At 38.9% G+C, this 13,559-nt stretch overlaps 3 protein-coding genes across 4 annotated transcripts; all 3 read right to left on the reverse strand.

The window, feature by feature from the left end:
• Positions 1 to 1,634: 1,634 nt before the first annotated feature.
• On the reverse strand, positions 1,635 to 6,659 carry rbm46 (RNA binding motif protein 46). 2 transcript variants are annotated; one of them, XM_079462558.1, is made up of 6 exons: positions 6,454 to 6,659; positions 5,724 to 5,870; positions 4,619 to 4,956; positions 3,519 to 3,648; positions 2,494 to 3,282; positions 1,635 to 2,341 (listed from the first exon to the last, which is right to left on the reverse strand). In XM_079462558.1, the coding sequence occupies exons 2-6, from the start codon at positions 5,863 to 5,865 to the stop codon at positions 2,148 to 2,150; spliced, it is 1,593 nt and encodes a 530-aa protein (XP_079318684.1). In that variant the 5' UTR covers positions 5,866 to 5,870; positions 6,454 to 6,659; the 3' UTR covers positions 1,635 to 2,147. The 2 variants fall into 2 exon arrangements, with proteins under 2 accessions (XP_079318684.1, XP_079318685.1); XM_079462559.1 differs by lacking the exon at positions 6,454 to 6,659 and adding an exon at positions 6,325 to 6,417.
• Positions 6,660 to 7,334: 675 nt separating this feature from the next.
• Positions 7,335 to 10,784, reverse strand: lratb.2 (lecithin retinol acyltransferase b, tandem duplicate 2). The gene is made up of 2 exons (XM_079461934.1): positions 9,344 to 10,784; positions 7,335 to 7,792 (listed from the first exon to the last, which is right to left on the reverse strand). The coding sequence occupies exons 1-2, from the start codon at positions 9,845 to 9,847 to the stop codon at positions 7,637 to 7,639; spliced, it is 660 nt and encodes a 219-aa protein (XP_079318060.1). The 5' UTR covers positions 9,848 to 10,784; the 3' UTR covers positions 7,335 to 7,636.
• Positions 10,328 to 12,157, reverse strand: LOC306897313 (lecithin retinol acyltransferase-like). The gene is made up of 2 exons (XM_079461933.1): positions 11,592 to 12,157; positions 10,328 to 10,897 (listed from the first exon to the last, which is right to left on the reverse strand). The coding sequence occupies exons 1-2, from the start codon at positions 12,114 to 12,116 to the stop codon at positions 10,745 to 10,747; spliced, it is 678 nt and encodes a 225-aa protein (XP_079318059.1). The 5' UTR covers positions 12,117 to 12,157; the 3' UTR covers positions 10,328 to 10,744.
• Positions 12,158 to 13,559: the final 1,402 nt, after the last annotated feature.

Here is a 13,559-nt window from a genome sequence, read left to right on the forward strand (position 1 = left end):
ATCCAAAGTGACTTTTTAAAAGGCTACAGACTGACCTACTGCCAGCACACCAACCGTCTACCAAACACTTAAACATGAATTTGCTACAGACAGGCAATAACTCTCTAACCTAACAATCACAATCAATCAAACTGAAAGCGCAACATGAAGTTGCTGTCAAAACTATACATGGTGACATACTAAATGAGTGCAATGAATAGAGGTTCATATCAGTAAATCAATTCAATGGAGATAAATGTTTACAGTACTAAAGAGCTATACCTGGATTTGATCATTTTTGCAGTCAAAGTGTTTCTCAACCAGGGGACAAAGGTCCCACTAAGGAGCCTTAACAAACTTCCAACGTCTCAAGACGACACAAAAGATGATTTATAACTAAAAATAAGTTTTTACAACAAATATACTTCAAGTATATTTCTAGCTATGCCAAACCGTACAAAATATTATTGGATTGAAATTGTGAATATTGGGAGAGCTGAAGTCGAAAGGGTCCACTGAGCCAAAGCATCCCACTGCCCTCTAGTGATAAATAGTTTGCATAGCATCTTTATAACCAAATTCATTCAAATGTGTAGACTTTATAAAGAAAAAACTTCTGGGCCTTAACTTTGGGTACAAGATGCAACAGAAATTAAATAAATCAAAATAAAACACATATTAGGCAAAACAGCTATAACTAAGCATTTACAAGTACAATGCACATGCAAAGTGCCAAGACACCTTTGAGACCCTGGATGCCCTTCTTTTTACGAGGGGAATAAACTGGCCTGTTTCTGTAGCAACAAAGCTTTCAGTTGTAGTTTCCAAGGTTACTATCGCATGCTTTCTTAAGTTGTTAAAAATGCCATCCCTTGCTCCCTTCTGGCTTTTCAAAGCTAAAGCCCTTCTTTTGAATTGAATGAAGTATTTAACTGATGTAAACAAGTGCTTGCCAAAAGAGGAAGGTTTCTCATAGTCTAAAATCTATAAATCTCCAAAACTGAAAGCACTTTCACGAGTCCAGGCCACCTTTTTAAGAACAATCACCCAAACTGGCCTATTCAAAGACTTCTGATGTTGACAAGTGCAGTTCCTTAATATCAAAGGAAAATCCACCCGCTGTCCGTGGGGAATCACAGACAACTATCATCCATAAACACTCCATAATGAACCAGTAACGATGGCAACCTTTGTTCTTTTCTAGAAAAATTACAAATACAGCCACATGCCTACTTTCAAGTCAAGGAAAGTCCTCCCCAAAACTCTGCTTTTCTGCTGTATGGACATCAGGCTGAGGATCAAAGAGAACAACAGATCCTTAGAAGACCAAAAATCACAAAATAATTATTTCAAATTATTAACACTTCAAGGTTATGAATGCAAACTGACCTTTCAGACAGCACCATGAAGTCATACATTTCTGGTCTTTTTTGTACCACATCCTGCTTCTGTCCGCCTTCTTTGTTCTTCACAGTCCTATTCAAAATGCACTTAAAGTATTTGTATTTATCAATACAACAAAAACACAAGAATGACTAGTACCAGAGAAAAAAGAACTAACTCATATTACTAACAGCTTTAGTATTCGGTTTCTTCATTGCTCGTTCAACATTTTCTCCCTGTTGTAAACAGAAACCGCCTCAAAACTAAAATATCACTTGTTATACTGCAGATTTATTATTGATATATTATCATGGTCATTAAATATTCATATTGGAATTCAAAAGAATCAAACAATGCCTTCATTTTCTTCACCTGTGTCTTCATTTTGTATGACTTACAAAGTGCCAATTAGCTATCTAAATTAGCCTACAATTGGAAATTGGAAAATTACATACCCACAATCTCACTGTTAAGACAAAACGGTGGTTTTATTTATAGTGTCCATATTAATAGATTTGGTATAACATCAATATATCAATTTATAATAACATGCTTCTGAATATGAAAGATGAAGATTAAACGACTTGGGAAACAAAGCGCCTCACAGAATATATGTTAAAACAACAACAGTTGCTTGAATGTAAATAAAAAACAGTTTTGAAAAGAAGTGCCGGTTAAACAGAACGGTTAGCAGTAAAAAATGCTAAACTCTACATACATAACATTATGAACCAGTAAATAAAATGGAGGAAGATAAGTATCTTTAAAGGCACCGGATTGCATGACTACATAAAAGATGACTGGTTCGGGATAAAGAGTCTTTGGGCGGGCGAGCAGGAGACAGGTAAGGGAGGTGAGATGGGCGCCATGGGGTATGCTGGGTAGGGCAGAGACCTACAGCCAAAAGACACAAAACTGGAGCCAGAAGGTACAGGAGGAGACAAATTCACAGGCGATCCAGCACAACTGATTGAACAATCTGTTATGAATAAAAAGACACGCGCACACACTTGGTTTGCTTTACTAAAATAAAGAACAGCTGAACAACACAGAATAAACAGCATGCCTCTCAAGCAAGTTTAAGTTGTGTAAACACAATGTACACCACAGAGTGAACGAGGAGAAACTTACCCAGGTTCCATAACGCATTCTGAGCAGCAAGCTCCTTCGCATCCTCCAGTACGGTGCAGACTTTATTTGGCATGTAGCTGCTCCTGCCGATGACCACTTTGTAAATGAGCAGCGTTTTTCCCTCCTGCCCTGCTAGGGAGTAAAGGTGATACTCCGGTGGAGACCAGTCGTTCTTATGGCAATAGTAATCCAGCAGCGATACAGCCGAGCTTAGCTGACTCGCCTTCAGGACGCTCAGGCTGACCGGCACCAGAGTAGATCCCGGGAGGAACGGGTACACGAAGCGATCCGAGTCTGCCGGGTACAGGTTTCCCGGGTGTGGAGGCAAGCCGATAGAACGTGTGGTTAACCCATCACTCATCATTCCTGTTCCCACTTCATCTTTGCTTTGGTACAAGAAGTTGAAATCGCAAAAGTTACCGCAAGCTGCATTTCCATTGTTGCTACCACGTGGTCCAGATCTTCTGTTCCCGTCTTTGCTGACAGGTTTGGCGAGGCTCACTTCGATGGGTGAACCATCGATCACTTTTCCATTCATTGATTCGAGCGCGGTCAGAGCATCCTCTCGGTTATAATAGTGGATGAAGGCGTAGTCTGTTAGCTTCTTAACACGTTCTACGGCACCAGGCTTCACCCTCGAGAACTCTGTGCGTAGCGTCTCCTCTGTGGTGTTAAGCATGAGATTACGGACATACAGGACTCGCACGTGCTGCATGGTTTCTTCGTCCAATTCCTTTTCTGGTTCCGCCCAGTCAACCTGGATGGTGTGACCCCACAACTGGAACGTTCCTGAAACATCAAGTTAAAGGAAAAGGCGTTATGAATTGTTTGAAATGTGTTTGTTTAATTGTAACGGTTATACTAAAACAGTTGCATGTTGTGTCCATTTGCAGTTTTTGTGTGCATTTATGTGCTTTTCCAACCAGTTGAACCACATGGATTCAGAGCTAGTAATTAGTAGAATTAAAGGTGCTTTTCTTAGCGTATATAAAAACAGTTTGTATATTTCCACTATGCTTTCGTACCTGGGATGAGTTTCCTGCGGGCCATGGCCGCTGCCTTGTGAGATTCATACTCAACAAAGGCAAAGCCACGATTCTTCGTCCTGTCCACTGCACTGGGGTACACAATTACATCCACCACACCTTCAGTCACCTGGATTAGCATTAGAGTGAATATGTGCAATGTCTTTCAGAATTGTTCCTATCTGAAGTGTCTTTACATGGTTCTCAACCCAGTACTGGAGGACCAATAGTATATCCCTTATACATTTTGTATATCTCCCTAATCTGACACACCTGATTCAACTCGTCAGCTCATTAGTAGAAATTACAAGACCTATGCTGTGTCCGAAATCGCCTAATTCCATACTATACAGTGGGCGAAAATAAGTTTGAGTCACGAATAGTATGTCCGAAACCTCAGTATGCAAAAAACATAGGCGATAATACCCGTCTGGTATACTTCTTCTGCCGAGATTCCCGAGTGTGGATCGGATGGACACGGTCAAATTTCAAAAGTAAATCTAATAAATAAAGCAAAAACTTTAAGGCGGATGTCCGTTTTTAATTATAAGTGCCAATAAATGAATTTCTCATGACTTAATTAAGTTTTTATCAATGCTCACGTGTAGGTTGTTGTTAATATGTCAAAGAGGATATGGGTCACATGACCATGAAACATGGCGGACGCAGTATGTCCGAAATACTATTTCCAAGGTTCAATGTTTCAAGCTACATTCCGGTGGATGGCGTTACACCAACAACTCGCTTGCCATCCACCATCAAACTAGAAGATGTGGGAGGTGTTTTCGCTGTTGGTCGCATCTGCTCCTCGACCGAGGTCTTGTTGTCAGTGCACTTTGTCTGCGTTGTGTAATATAGTGTGCGTGCTTCTACAACAAAATGAAGGATGACAAGAAACCTAGTGTAAGTGCCATAGCAATTCAAGTAGTCTCACAGTCCCGTAGTGTCAGCCCACCTTAAGAGAGACAAAATGAGCAGAACTAGGGGTCCTCCAGGAGTACAGGTTTGAGAACCCCTTACACAGAGAAATGTAAAACACAAAGCACTGGCACGGAAGTGCACAACCCGGAAAACTCAAATGCATGCAATAGTATACTGGCCTTCATCATTTCTTCTTGGATCTCCTCCTTTTTCTTGTCTTTCGGGATGGACCCAATAAACAGGCGACAGTTGTCCAGGCTCACACACACTCCTATGAACTTTCCCGGTCGGATTTCATAGTTGTCAAGGAGCAGGATGGCTCTTTGGGCTGCATCGCGCGTGGTGAACATGACGAAGGCGTAACCGCGGTTCTCCCCGCTAAATTCCATCATCAGACGGAACTCGTAGATGTTTCCAGCCTTCTCAAAGACAGGAACTAGCTCATCTTCATACATGTCTCTCGGGATCTTACCAACAAACACCTCACAGCCTCGTGGAGGAGGGAGGCCTTCCCAACCTAAACAGCCATTATAATGCATCTCTAAGTGAGGCTAATAATAACATCAGGTTTTCATCTTATACATTATAATTTTAACAAAATCTTTAGGAAGTAAGTGTAAAAAGAGGGGTTGCACATTTTACAGTGTATCATAAGAAATACTTAAATTCTGCATGAACATGTAATATAATTAAAAACGCTTTGCTCTTTTATAACACAGTTCAATGTGAGAAGCCCTGACGGACCCCGTCCATCTTAAAATGTGATTTTTGGTGAAATGTCGCTTTAAATGGGAAAAAAATCACACAAAAATGAAACTTCTGTCATCATTTACTCACCCTCTTGTCTCCTGTATGACTTTCTTACGTCTTAGACAAAAGAAGATATTTGGAAGCAAGTTAGTAACCGGAAAAAGTGCCTCCATAATATAGAAGTGAACGGGTGCCGGCGCTGTTCGGTTACCAACTTTCTTCCAAATATCTTTGTCATTTTTTTGTTCTGTGGAAGAAAGAAAGTCGTACCGGATTGAAAAGACAAGAGGACATTTTTGGGTGACCTGTACCTTTAAGAAATAAATAAGATCAACTTTAATTGTACGTTGACTAATAGAAATGTCCCCTACAGACCTACATAACAGCAATGTACTATTGCTTTCTTATTTCATCACTTTTGAGGCATAAAACCTCATTATAAATAATGTGTTTAGCAGACACTTTTATCAACTAACAAACGAGAAAAGTCATAAGAGCCATTGATCGATATAGCACACAATGCTCAAACATTACCTGGAGGTGGACCAAATTTCCTCTGTCCATTTTCCTGAACCATACTGTAGCCTGTTCGGTCCATTAGGGCCAGAAGAGCAGCTTCTTTGGAGCTGTCCGGCATACTGGTCTCGCGGGATTTAATGGCGTAACCTTCATCCATGATCACTTCAGAAAACAAAGGGCATGAAACATTTCCCTTCTCTTGCAATGTAATGTGGGCTCTATCATTATAACGTATCTTTAATCACAGGCCCGTGTTCCTTTAAAGACCGTTAAAAGCGGCGTTTCTTCAGAGAATACGTCACTTTATGTGAAACTTGTGATGAGGCTCGCGCTCGATTAGCAAACGCAACAACTAGCATCATACGCATATAATTGCCTCTAATCGATAAACATTCCACCATATCACGTAATTCAATATATTTTCTTCGTTTAAAAAGCATCACCCTTCACAACACCTAAACAGGGTGTGTTTATTGCTACGAAGTCCGTTGTTTTGAGGAATAACCTCGTCATCATTCTGAGGTAAAAAGTTAATTGAACGCTAGACCTTTTAAACGAACAAGACAAGTTAATTCAGTACACTTTGTTTTATTTAAAAAGGGGATGAAAACAATACCTCCTGAATTTAACGTCTGAGTGAGTGTGTAAAGTTATAATAACGTGGTGTGACGTTAAGGAACTGACCACGTCATTTACACAGCGTGGGCGTGTTTCGCGTGTCTCGCGTGTCTGTCGTCTGGCTTACCTGTTATTGACGCAATGTATTCTTCCTTTAAGACTTTTGTTAAACAAACGAGTGAAGAAACGTGAAATACGATGACAGCTGTACGACGAACAGTCGATGATATAAAGAATCGATCTTGATCGCTGTGTCAAATACTGTCTGTGTGACAGTGAAGCATCAGCCAATCAGCTTCCAGAGCGCTTCTCGGCTTGAGCCGGTTGATCTTCACTCAAGTGGTTTACGGTTCATTTCCACAAACACAGTTCAGAATAAAAGTTTATAGTATACTATTAAATGTAAATGAGGGGTTTGGGGAAAATAAGGGGCATTGTTGTATAGTTTAATTTACTGTGCATTCATACTGTTTGAAGATTTTGCTGCTTTTTATTGAACATGGGAAACCGTATCTGACAGCAATGTGTAGTATTGAAACACAAACTAAACGATAATGTGATTTTTTTTCCTCTTAACATGTGCAGCGGATTTCACGGCTCAACTAAAAAGGGCAATGGACGTCTCTTGTGGCCAGATGACGCTATTGCATGCAACTGCGAGGGAGAATACAAGGAGGAACGTTAACATTTAAAACTAAAAAGTCACAGTAACTTCCGTCCTAAGAGAAATCTAAATTGTTTAAAAAAACAGAAACATTGACAAATATGATTAATTAAGAAATGTATTAAATACAATTATGTTACCCCATTTTCAAAATGTCTGAATTTGTGACATTTACCTTTCAATTCCACATAACAACATCCTAGATAAAAATGTTAGTTTTGAGCTTCAGGGCTCCTCATAGAATGGAAAAATCCCCAAAAGATCCGAAGGGGAATCCGTTTGTTATAACCAAGATCTATTTATCCGAATCGGTCTGAAGACAAATGTGTGTAGACAAAGCAAATAATATAAAAATGTTCTTTAATTCGTATTACTAATATACATATTATTGGAAGCCACAACACACAGTAAGAAAATAAAGTATCTGGCAGACCTTAACATCAATTGAAAGATCCCATTCGTACATAATTATAATTAAAAAGTATTCTATGCCCCGCTAATTTAGCATGTACAATATCAATATCTTGGTTACAATGGCTCAATAAGGGAGACGTTTTATGTGTAACTAAAAATGCCCAATAAATGATAACAGCGTAGTCTGCCAGCACATCACCATATTCTGACTGACGTCGGTTGTAGCAGGGATTCAGGATGCCATCCAAATATTAAAGGGAATAAAGATTGTGAGTAAAATTGCAAATATGGACATGGACCCCAGAAATAACATAATGAACAAGCACACTAATAGGCTTATGAGAGAGGTCGTCTTGCTGCATACGATCTTCCGCACGGCTTTGCAGAACTGTCAAGAAGAAGAAAAGAATGTCAAAGCGTTTATTTATATAAGACTAAAACAGATTGAAATGTGAAGGGAGATCATATTTAGGTATTGGAAAATCAAAGTCACTTATTACAGTTTTTAAACACGAGGTGGCAGTAATGGGCTAATATGGTTCAGCAATGCTGGATTTTGGAGAAAACATTTAGTTCCGTCACAGATTTCGCGTTTTTTCGATGTAATTGTGAAATTATTCTTGGCACATTGGTAAATCTCATATTTTTGATTATTGTGGTGAAAACATACTTCTACCACGTTTTGCTTAATCCTGATTAAAATATAATGCGAGTATTGAGGGAGTTTTAAAGAGTTTATACGCCCAGAATCTGTAGATTAGCATTCTTTCTCAAGAAAAGCTAAAAAGACTAGGCCTACAAAGCAACATTATGTAAACTCAAAGAGAAAATAGAAGCTCAAAAATGTGAGAAAAAAAACTGCATTTTAATTTAGCTTCTTATTACACGGTTCGTTGGAATAGTTGATTCTGATTGGCCAATCCCGACATTTGCAGCCTCGTTATTCCCAGATAACAACCACTCAGAACTAATAACAGAAACCCCGATGCAGCAAATCATTTTGACAGGATTTTTTTGATAAATTACACATAAATATATTTTAATGACATATATGACTTTATATTTACAAATGGTTCAACCAAATTGCCTGTTCGTGACATTTGAATGACGTTTCTTACCTTAAAACCGAAAGTAAACGGCTTAGTCTGCCTTTGGTTAAAATGGGCAATAATATAATATTTCATATTCAGTTTTTTTCTCATGTGGCAAGCCCTTTCAGTGTTACACAAGACCCGGCTTATGTAAGGGATACTGTCCAGGCAGCCGGTTATTATTGCGAAATAAGCCCCTTCAGTGTGATCATGTGGATCATGAAGCGGTATTTTCGTGATAACAGCCAGCTGCTTGTACATTATCCGCTTATTTCACGGCTTATTTCGATTTTAATGTAGGAAACAATGTTCAAATGTCACGAACAAGCAATTTGGTTTAATCATTTGTGTTATATGTTATTAAAAGGATATATTTAATTTGTCCAAAACAAAAAGATTTGCTGCATCCGGGCTACCGTATGCAAATGTCGCGACCGGCCAATCAGAATCAAGCATTCCAACGCGCTGTGTAATAATTCTGCGATAACAACCGGCTGTCTGTATATTATCTCATTTTAGTTGTTGCTTGATAAAGTTGAGGCTTGTGAATTAAAGGTTAAGTTAATCTGCTTTAGTTACTGCCATGAGAAAAACAGAAAACTCCCCAAACATTAGTTTACATAGTGCTTTATAGATATGATTACATTTCTGCTTATTGTATTTCTTAACTTGATTTATTATTTATGCACCTAAATAAATTGCCTACAAATTACATTTACTAATTTGTTCTTAGCAGAAGCCACCCAGAGTCCACATTTTCATTGACACTAACTGGTATCTTACATTAAGCCTTTTTGGTCAAACAAAACCTCTTTTTGGAGATATTTAAATGTCAATTCATATCTCACCTGGCAGGTTTGGAAACTTATGTTGGTGCCATATCTGCTGTACATGACGTAGTGCTCACAGTTGTACCACAGCAGACTGTAAGCCACAGAGCCCAACATCTTCTCAGCCCTCCTTGCCACTTCTTCACCATCAAACGGTGGGCGGCTGCACACCTTGTCCATCTCGTTCACTATAATCCTTGCCCCATAGGCAAAGTCCTCCACCGAGTCCACCCGGACACTTGCTTTTTTTGCTATCACACCCAAAATCAGACGGTTATTTGTGACAATCGTCTGCAGGGCCTTGGTTTCACTGCAAAAGACCGGCAGGATATCAGGTATGAGGTGAGCGACACGGTTGTTCCCCAGATAAATTCCAAAATGCGTAAAGAGGGTTCTAGGAGCCTCTAGCAGATCTCCTCTTTTGAAGATGGAGATGTCATATTTGACCTCTTGGGTTTTCTTCTTCTCTTCATAGCCTGCAGTCACAGCAACGGAGAACAAGTTGAGAAACAGGGGAAACATCCTTAGCTGGAGATGTGGTGAACTTCTAGATGGCCTGGCATCTGCAAGTAGTTTTATCCTACTTGAGGCAGACTGGGGAGGGGCTTGAGGATTACAAACCCATAGCTATTTCAGTAAAAACCTCAATGATAAGTACATCACATGCCGCATGGAGCAAACAATGCATAGTTGCACCATGACTCTCAGCCTTTTCACCTTTTAGGGATAAAAGAGCTATTTCTGGAACCGAAAAGCGATTTTGAAAGACGCTGCAGCAATGAGAATTAAATTCCTCTATAGTTCTTCTACATTTTTACAAATATGTGTTACTTAACCGAGCACACCACGATTAAACAGCATCGCTTTTTAAGATTAGGCCTATACGTTCAAACAAACCATACATGACACATAAACATTAAATAAACATTTTACAAGTTATAGTTAAATTGTTTACAAATGCACATATAAAACAAATAAATGAAAGCCTCATTTAAAAAAACAAGAAAACGATAGAAATAGAAATCTCCTCCTTGACAAAGTCGCTTTGCTAAGAACATCGTATGCAAATAGACTATTGATGTATTCTTTATAAGCCTAATAACTATTAGGCCTACTAATGGATTATAGGCTATGTTTACATTTTTTTAAACGATACATTAACAATTAAAAGGATAATAATTTATCCTCACAAAAAAATGTGCAATGCTAAAGCTTATGGAAAAACATCTAGACTATTTATTAAAACGTTAACATTGTTTTTGTTTATAAAAGAAACGGTTCAATCTAAATAAAAACGATAATATCATACACTATAAAGTGAACAAACGGCATCACAACAATTGTTGCAGGGATAATACAAAGAAAAATACAGTTAAATTAATGCTTTGTTTTAAATGGGATTTGGAGTTGCATGGTCTTTTATCCAGCCATCCACAAGGTAAAGGGAATGATAAAGGTTGGAAGTGCGGTGCACGGCGCTATTCCAAGATAAAACATGGAAAGCAGTCCGATGACTGTTGTAAAAAGAACGCTCCTCTGGTCCCGGATAACAGACTTTAAACATTCACAGAACTGTAGAGGAAAAAGAGAGGATATGTGAGTTTTGTAGCACCAAAACAAACGAAAATCACCTCCGACGCTCCTGTTGCTTTTCTAGTAAAACTTCGAAAAAGTCGATCTTCCGAAACCCATTTGCTTCTGAATGAAGCTGCTGTTCCCCTTTTCCACAAAAAATGGCCCAGAGATTTTTTTCCAAAGTAGTCAGTCAGCCAAATGACGCGTTGATGGCAGCGAGGAATTGGCAGCAAGGTGGGATACAGGCAGCAAGACTATTTTGGCAAAAGACCCTGTTACTTCAAAACATCTTGGAAGGGTTATAACGTATAAAACATACTGAACAATATTAGCATCCTTCGTGTAAATTAAACGTTTAGAAATGCCATTAAAGGTTTTGATGATTTTTCTTATTTTGGGGTTTACATTAATATATATATATATATATATATATATAGTAATCATGCTAGGATGGCAAACATTGTTTGTCAAAAAAAGTCAACTTAATCTGGTAAATAAATAAAAGTAAACAAATAAACTCAAATTAGTATGTTAAGTCTCCGTAGTGCCCAATAAAGTAACGATACAATACGTAAACAAAGCAAAAGCTTTTTTGCAATAGTTTTCATGCAAAAAAGCCAAACTTTTTATCCCGTGCATGCATCTGTCGTGTGCATTCAAAGGGAAACGTGGAGATGGAAGGCACTTTTACCTTTTCTGTTTGTAAGCTGACGGCTGTCCCGTAACGGCAGTACGTTACAAAATGTTCGCAGTTATTCCACATAAGACTATACGGAATTTGACCGATAAGTTTTTCGGCTCTTCTAGCCACCTCCTCGCTAGCCAGAGGATGTCTTAGAGTATTATCCATCGTGTTGAGTAAAATATCCGATCCGAAAGCGAAATCCTCCACAGTGTCGACGCGTATCGATGCATACTTGTATATCACACCAAGAAGCAATCTCTTGTTGGTCACTGCTTTCTGAATTCGAGTGTTGTTCCTGGTCAGAACCAGGAGTATGTCGGGCATAAGGTGTGCGACTTTGTTGTCTCCGAGGTATATGCCAAAATGAGTAAACAAAGTACGAGGAACCTCCAAGAGATCCCCGCGGCGGTAGCGAGCGTTTTCGTCTCGATGTTTTGCGCATTCTTCTTTTTTAGACAGGGTCGCGGTGAAAAAGTTCAAATGCGCAAGAAGAAAGGTTTTCTCCAACAGTAGAGCAAGAGAATCTAACATTTTGCAATTGCGGAGCAGCTTTGGGTTACTCTTCTCCCCTTTATTTTATTCCAAGGACCGTCTGCACGATGACATCACAGGGTTGGTGAAAAGACGATTGGCCCCTATTGATGCACTGAAAGAAAGAGTTAAAGATACCAACGAAAACACTTTGGTGAACAATTTCGCAAAACTGTTTAAAGACGTGACGTGGACGTGGAAGCATCGGAATGTAAATGCGTCCAAAAGTATTTAGCATGCTCTGTTGTAAACGTTACTGCGCATGCGCACTTTTGCGACCCCAACTGAACATCCGGTACAACACGTTGGTCTTGTACAATACACAACTGAACATTCACGGACAATAGAGTGCCTGTACATAATTTCTGATAACAATCCAAAGAAACCCAGAAGAACCGTACTTGGCTTAACTCGTCTCTCCAATATTTCAAATTGAACACCGATACCAAGCTCAGCCGCTAGATGTCAATGTACCATAAGGCTTCTTTAAATTCGTCAAAACGGCATTTAATAAAATCAACAAATCGTTTTTATACGGTAAAATAATAATACGTATGAATATGAACATAAATTAAATAGGCTACAATAATATTATTAGACACTATCCGAACACAAACTGGAAGTTAACTGCGGGTCGTTCGTGTTGAGTTTGATTTACGCATTCCCTGCCTAAATGATTAACATTACCATTATGACAATAATAAATAAAACAATCACAAACTTTATTTATTTAGTGTGTTTTGGTCTTATTTCATTTGAGGATTTATTGATGTTGGTTGTTTAACACCAGACAACACCTATAAAGCCCCAAAACGTTACTAGAGCGCAAAAGATAGGCTATATATTTAGTCTAGTTCCTATTATAACCAGAATTTGTGATGTTTTTAGTGTCTTCCTAAACGTTTACAGACACAATTCGAACTTTGTTTTCATCTTTCGCTCTTGAGTGTAAAAACTTAAATTCAACTGAATTAGCAAAAAGTGAATTGCGCATTGCCATCCGCCTTCTGTTGCGCATTACCTTGTGTCGAATTGCACGCGCTGGTATTTCCTTCTGCAAGCATGCTACAGTTCATCTATTTCTATTGCGTGAATGTCAAAAAAATAAAGTTGTTATGAAGTCTGCGCGCTCTTTCGGTGTCTGGACTTTCTCTGTTGTAGGCACGTTGAGTGATGTGGAAAAAGTGAGAGCAGTGAGCTTGGCCCTCGGTGGTTTCAAGCTGGTTTTGAACATGTGGCAATAATTAAAGTTCTCAATACATTCACTCTGACCGCACCCAAGAGCTCCTTTTACCAATACAGCAGTGCAGTGCGCGTAGACACTTCACTAAATCTACCATCACCCATCTCTCCAATGCGTTTCTCCCTCTGGTGAATTTTCCACCGACTACTTATGAATACCAATAGCACTTAATGGGCTTAACAAAACGTTAATCGATTAAA

This window comes from Barbatula barbatula (genome assembly GCF_947034865.1).
Source record: "Barbatula barbatula genome assembly, chromosome: 8".
NCBI classification, from domain to species: Eukaryota; Metazoa; Chordata; class Actinopteri; order Cypriniformes; family Nemacheilidae; genus Barbatula; species Barbatula barbatula.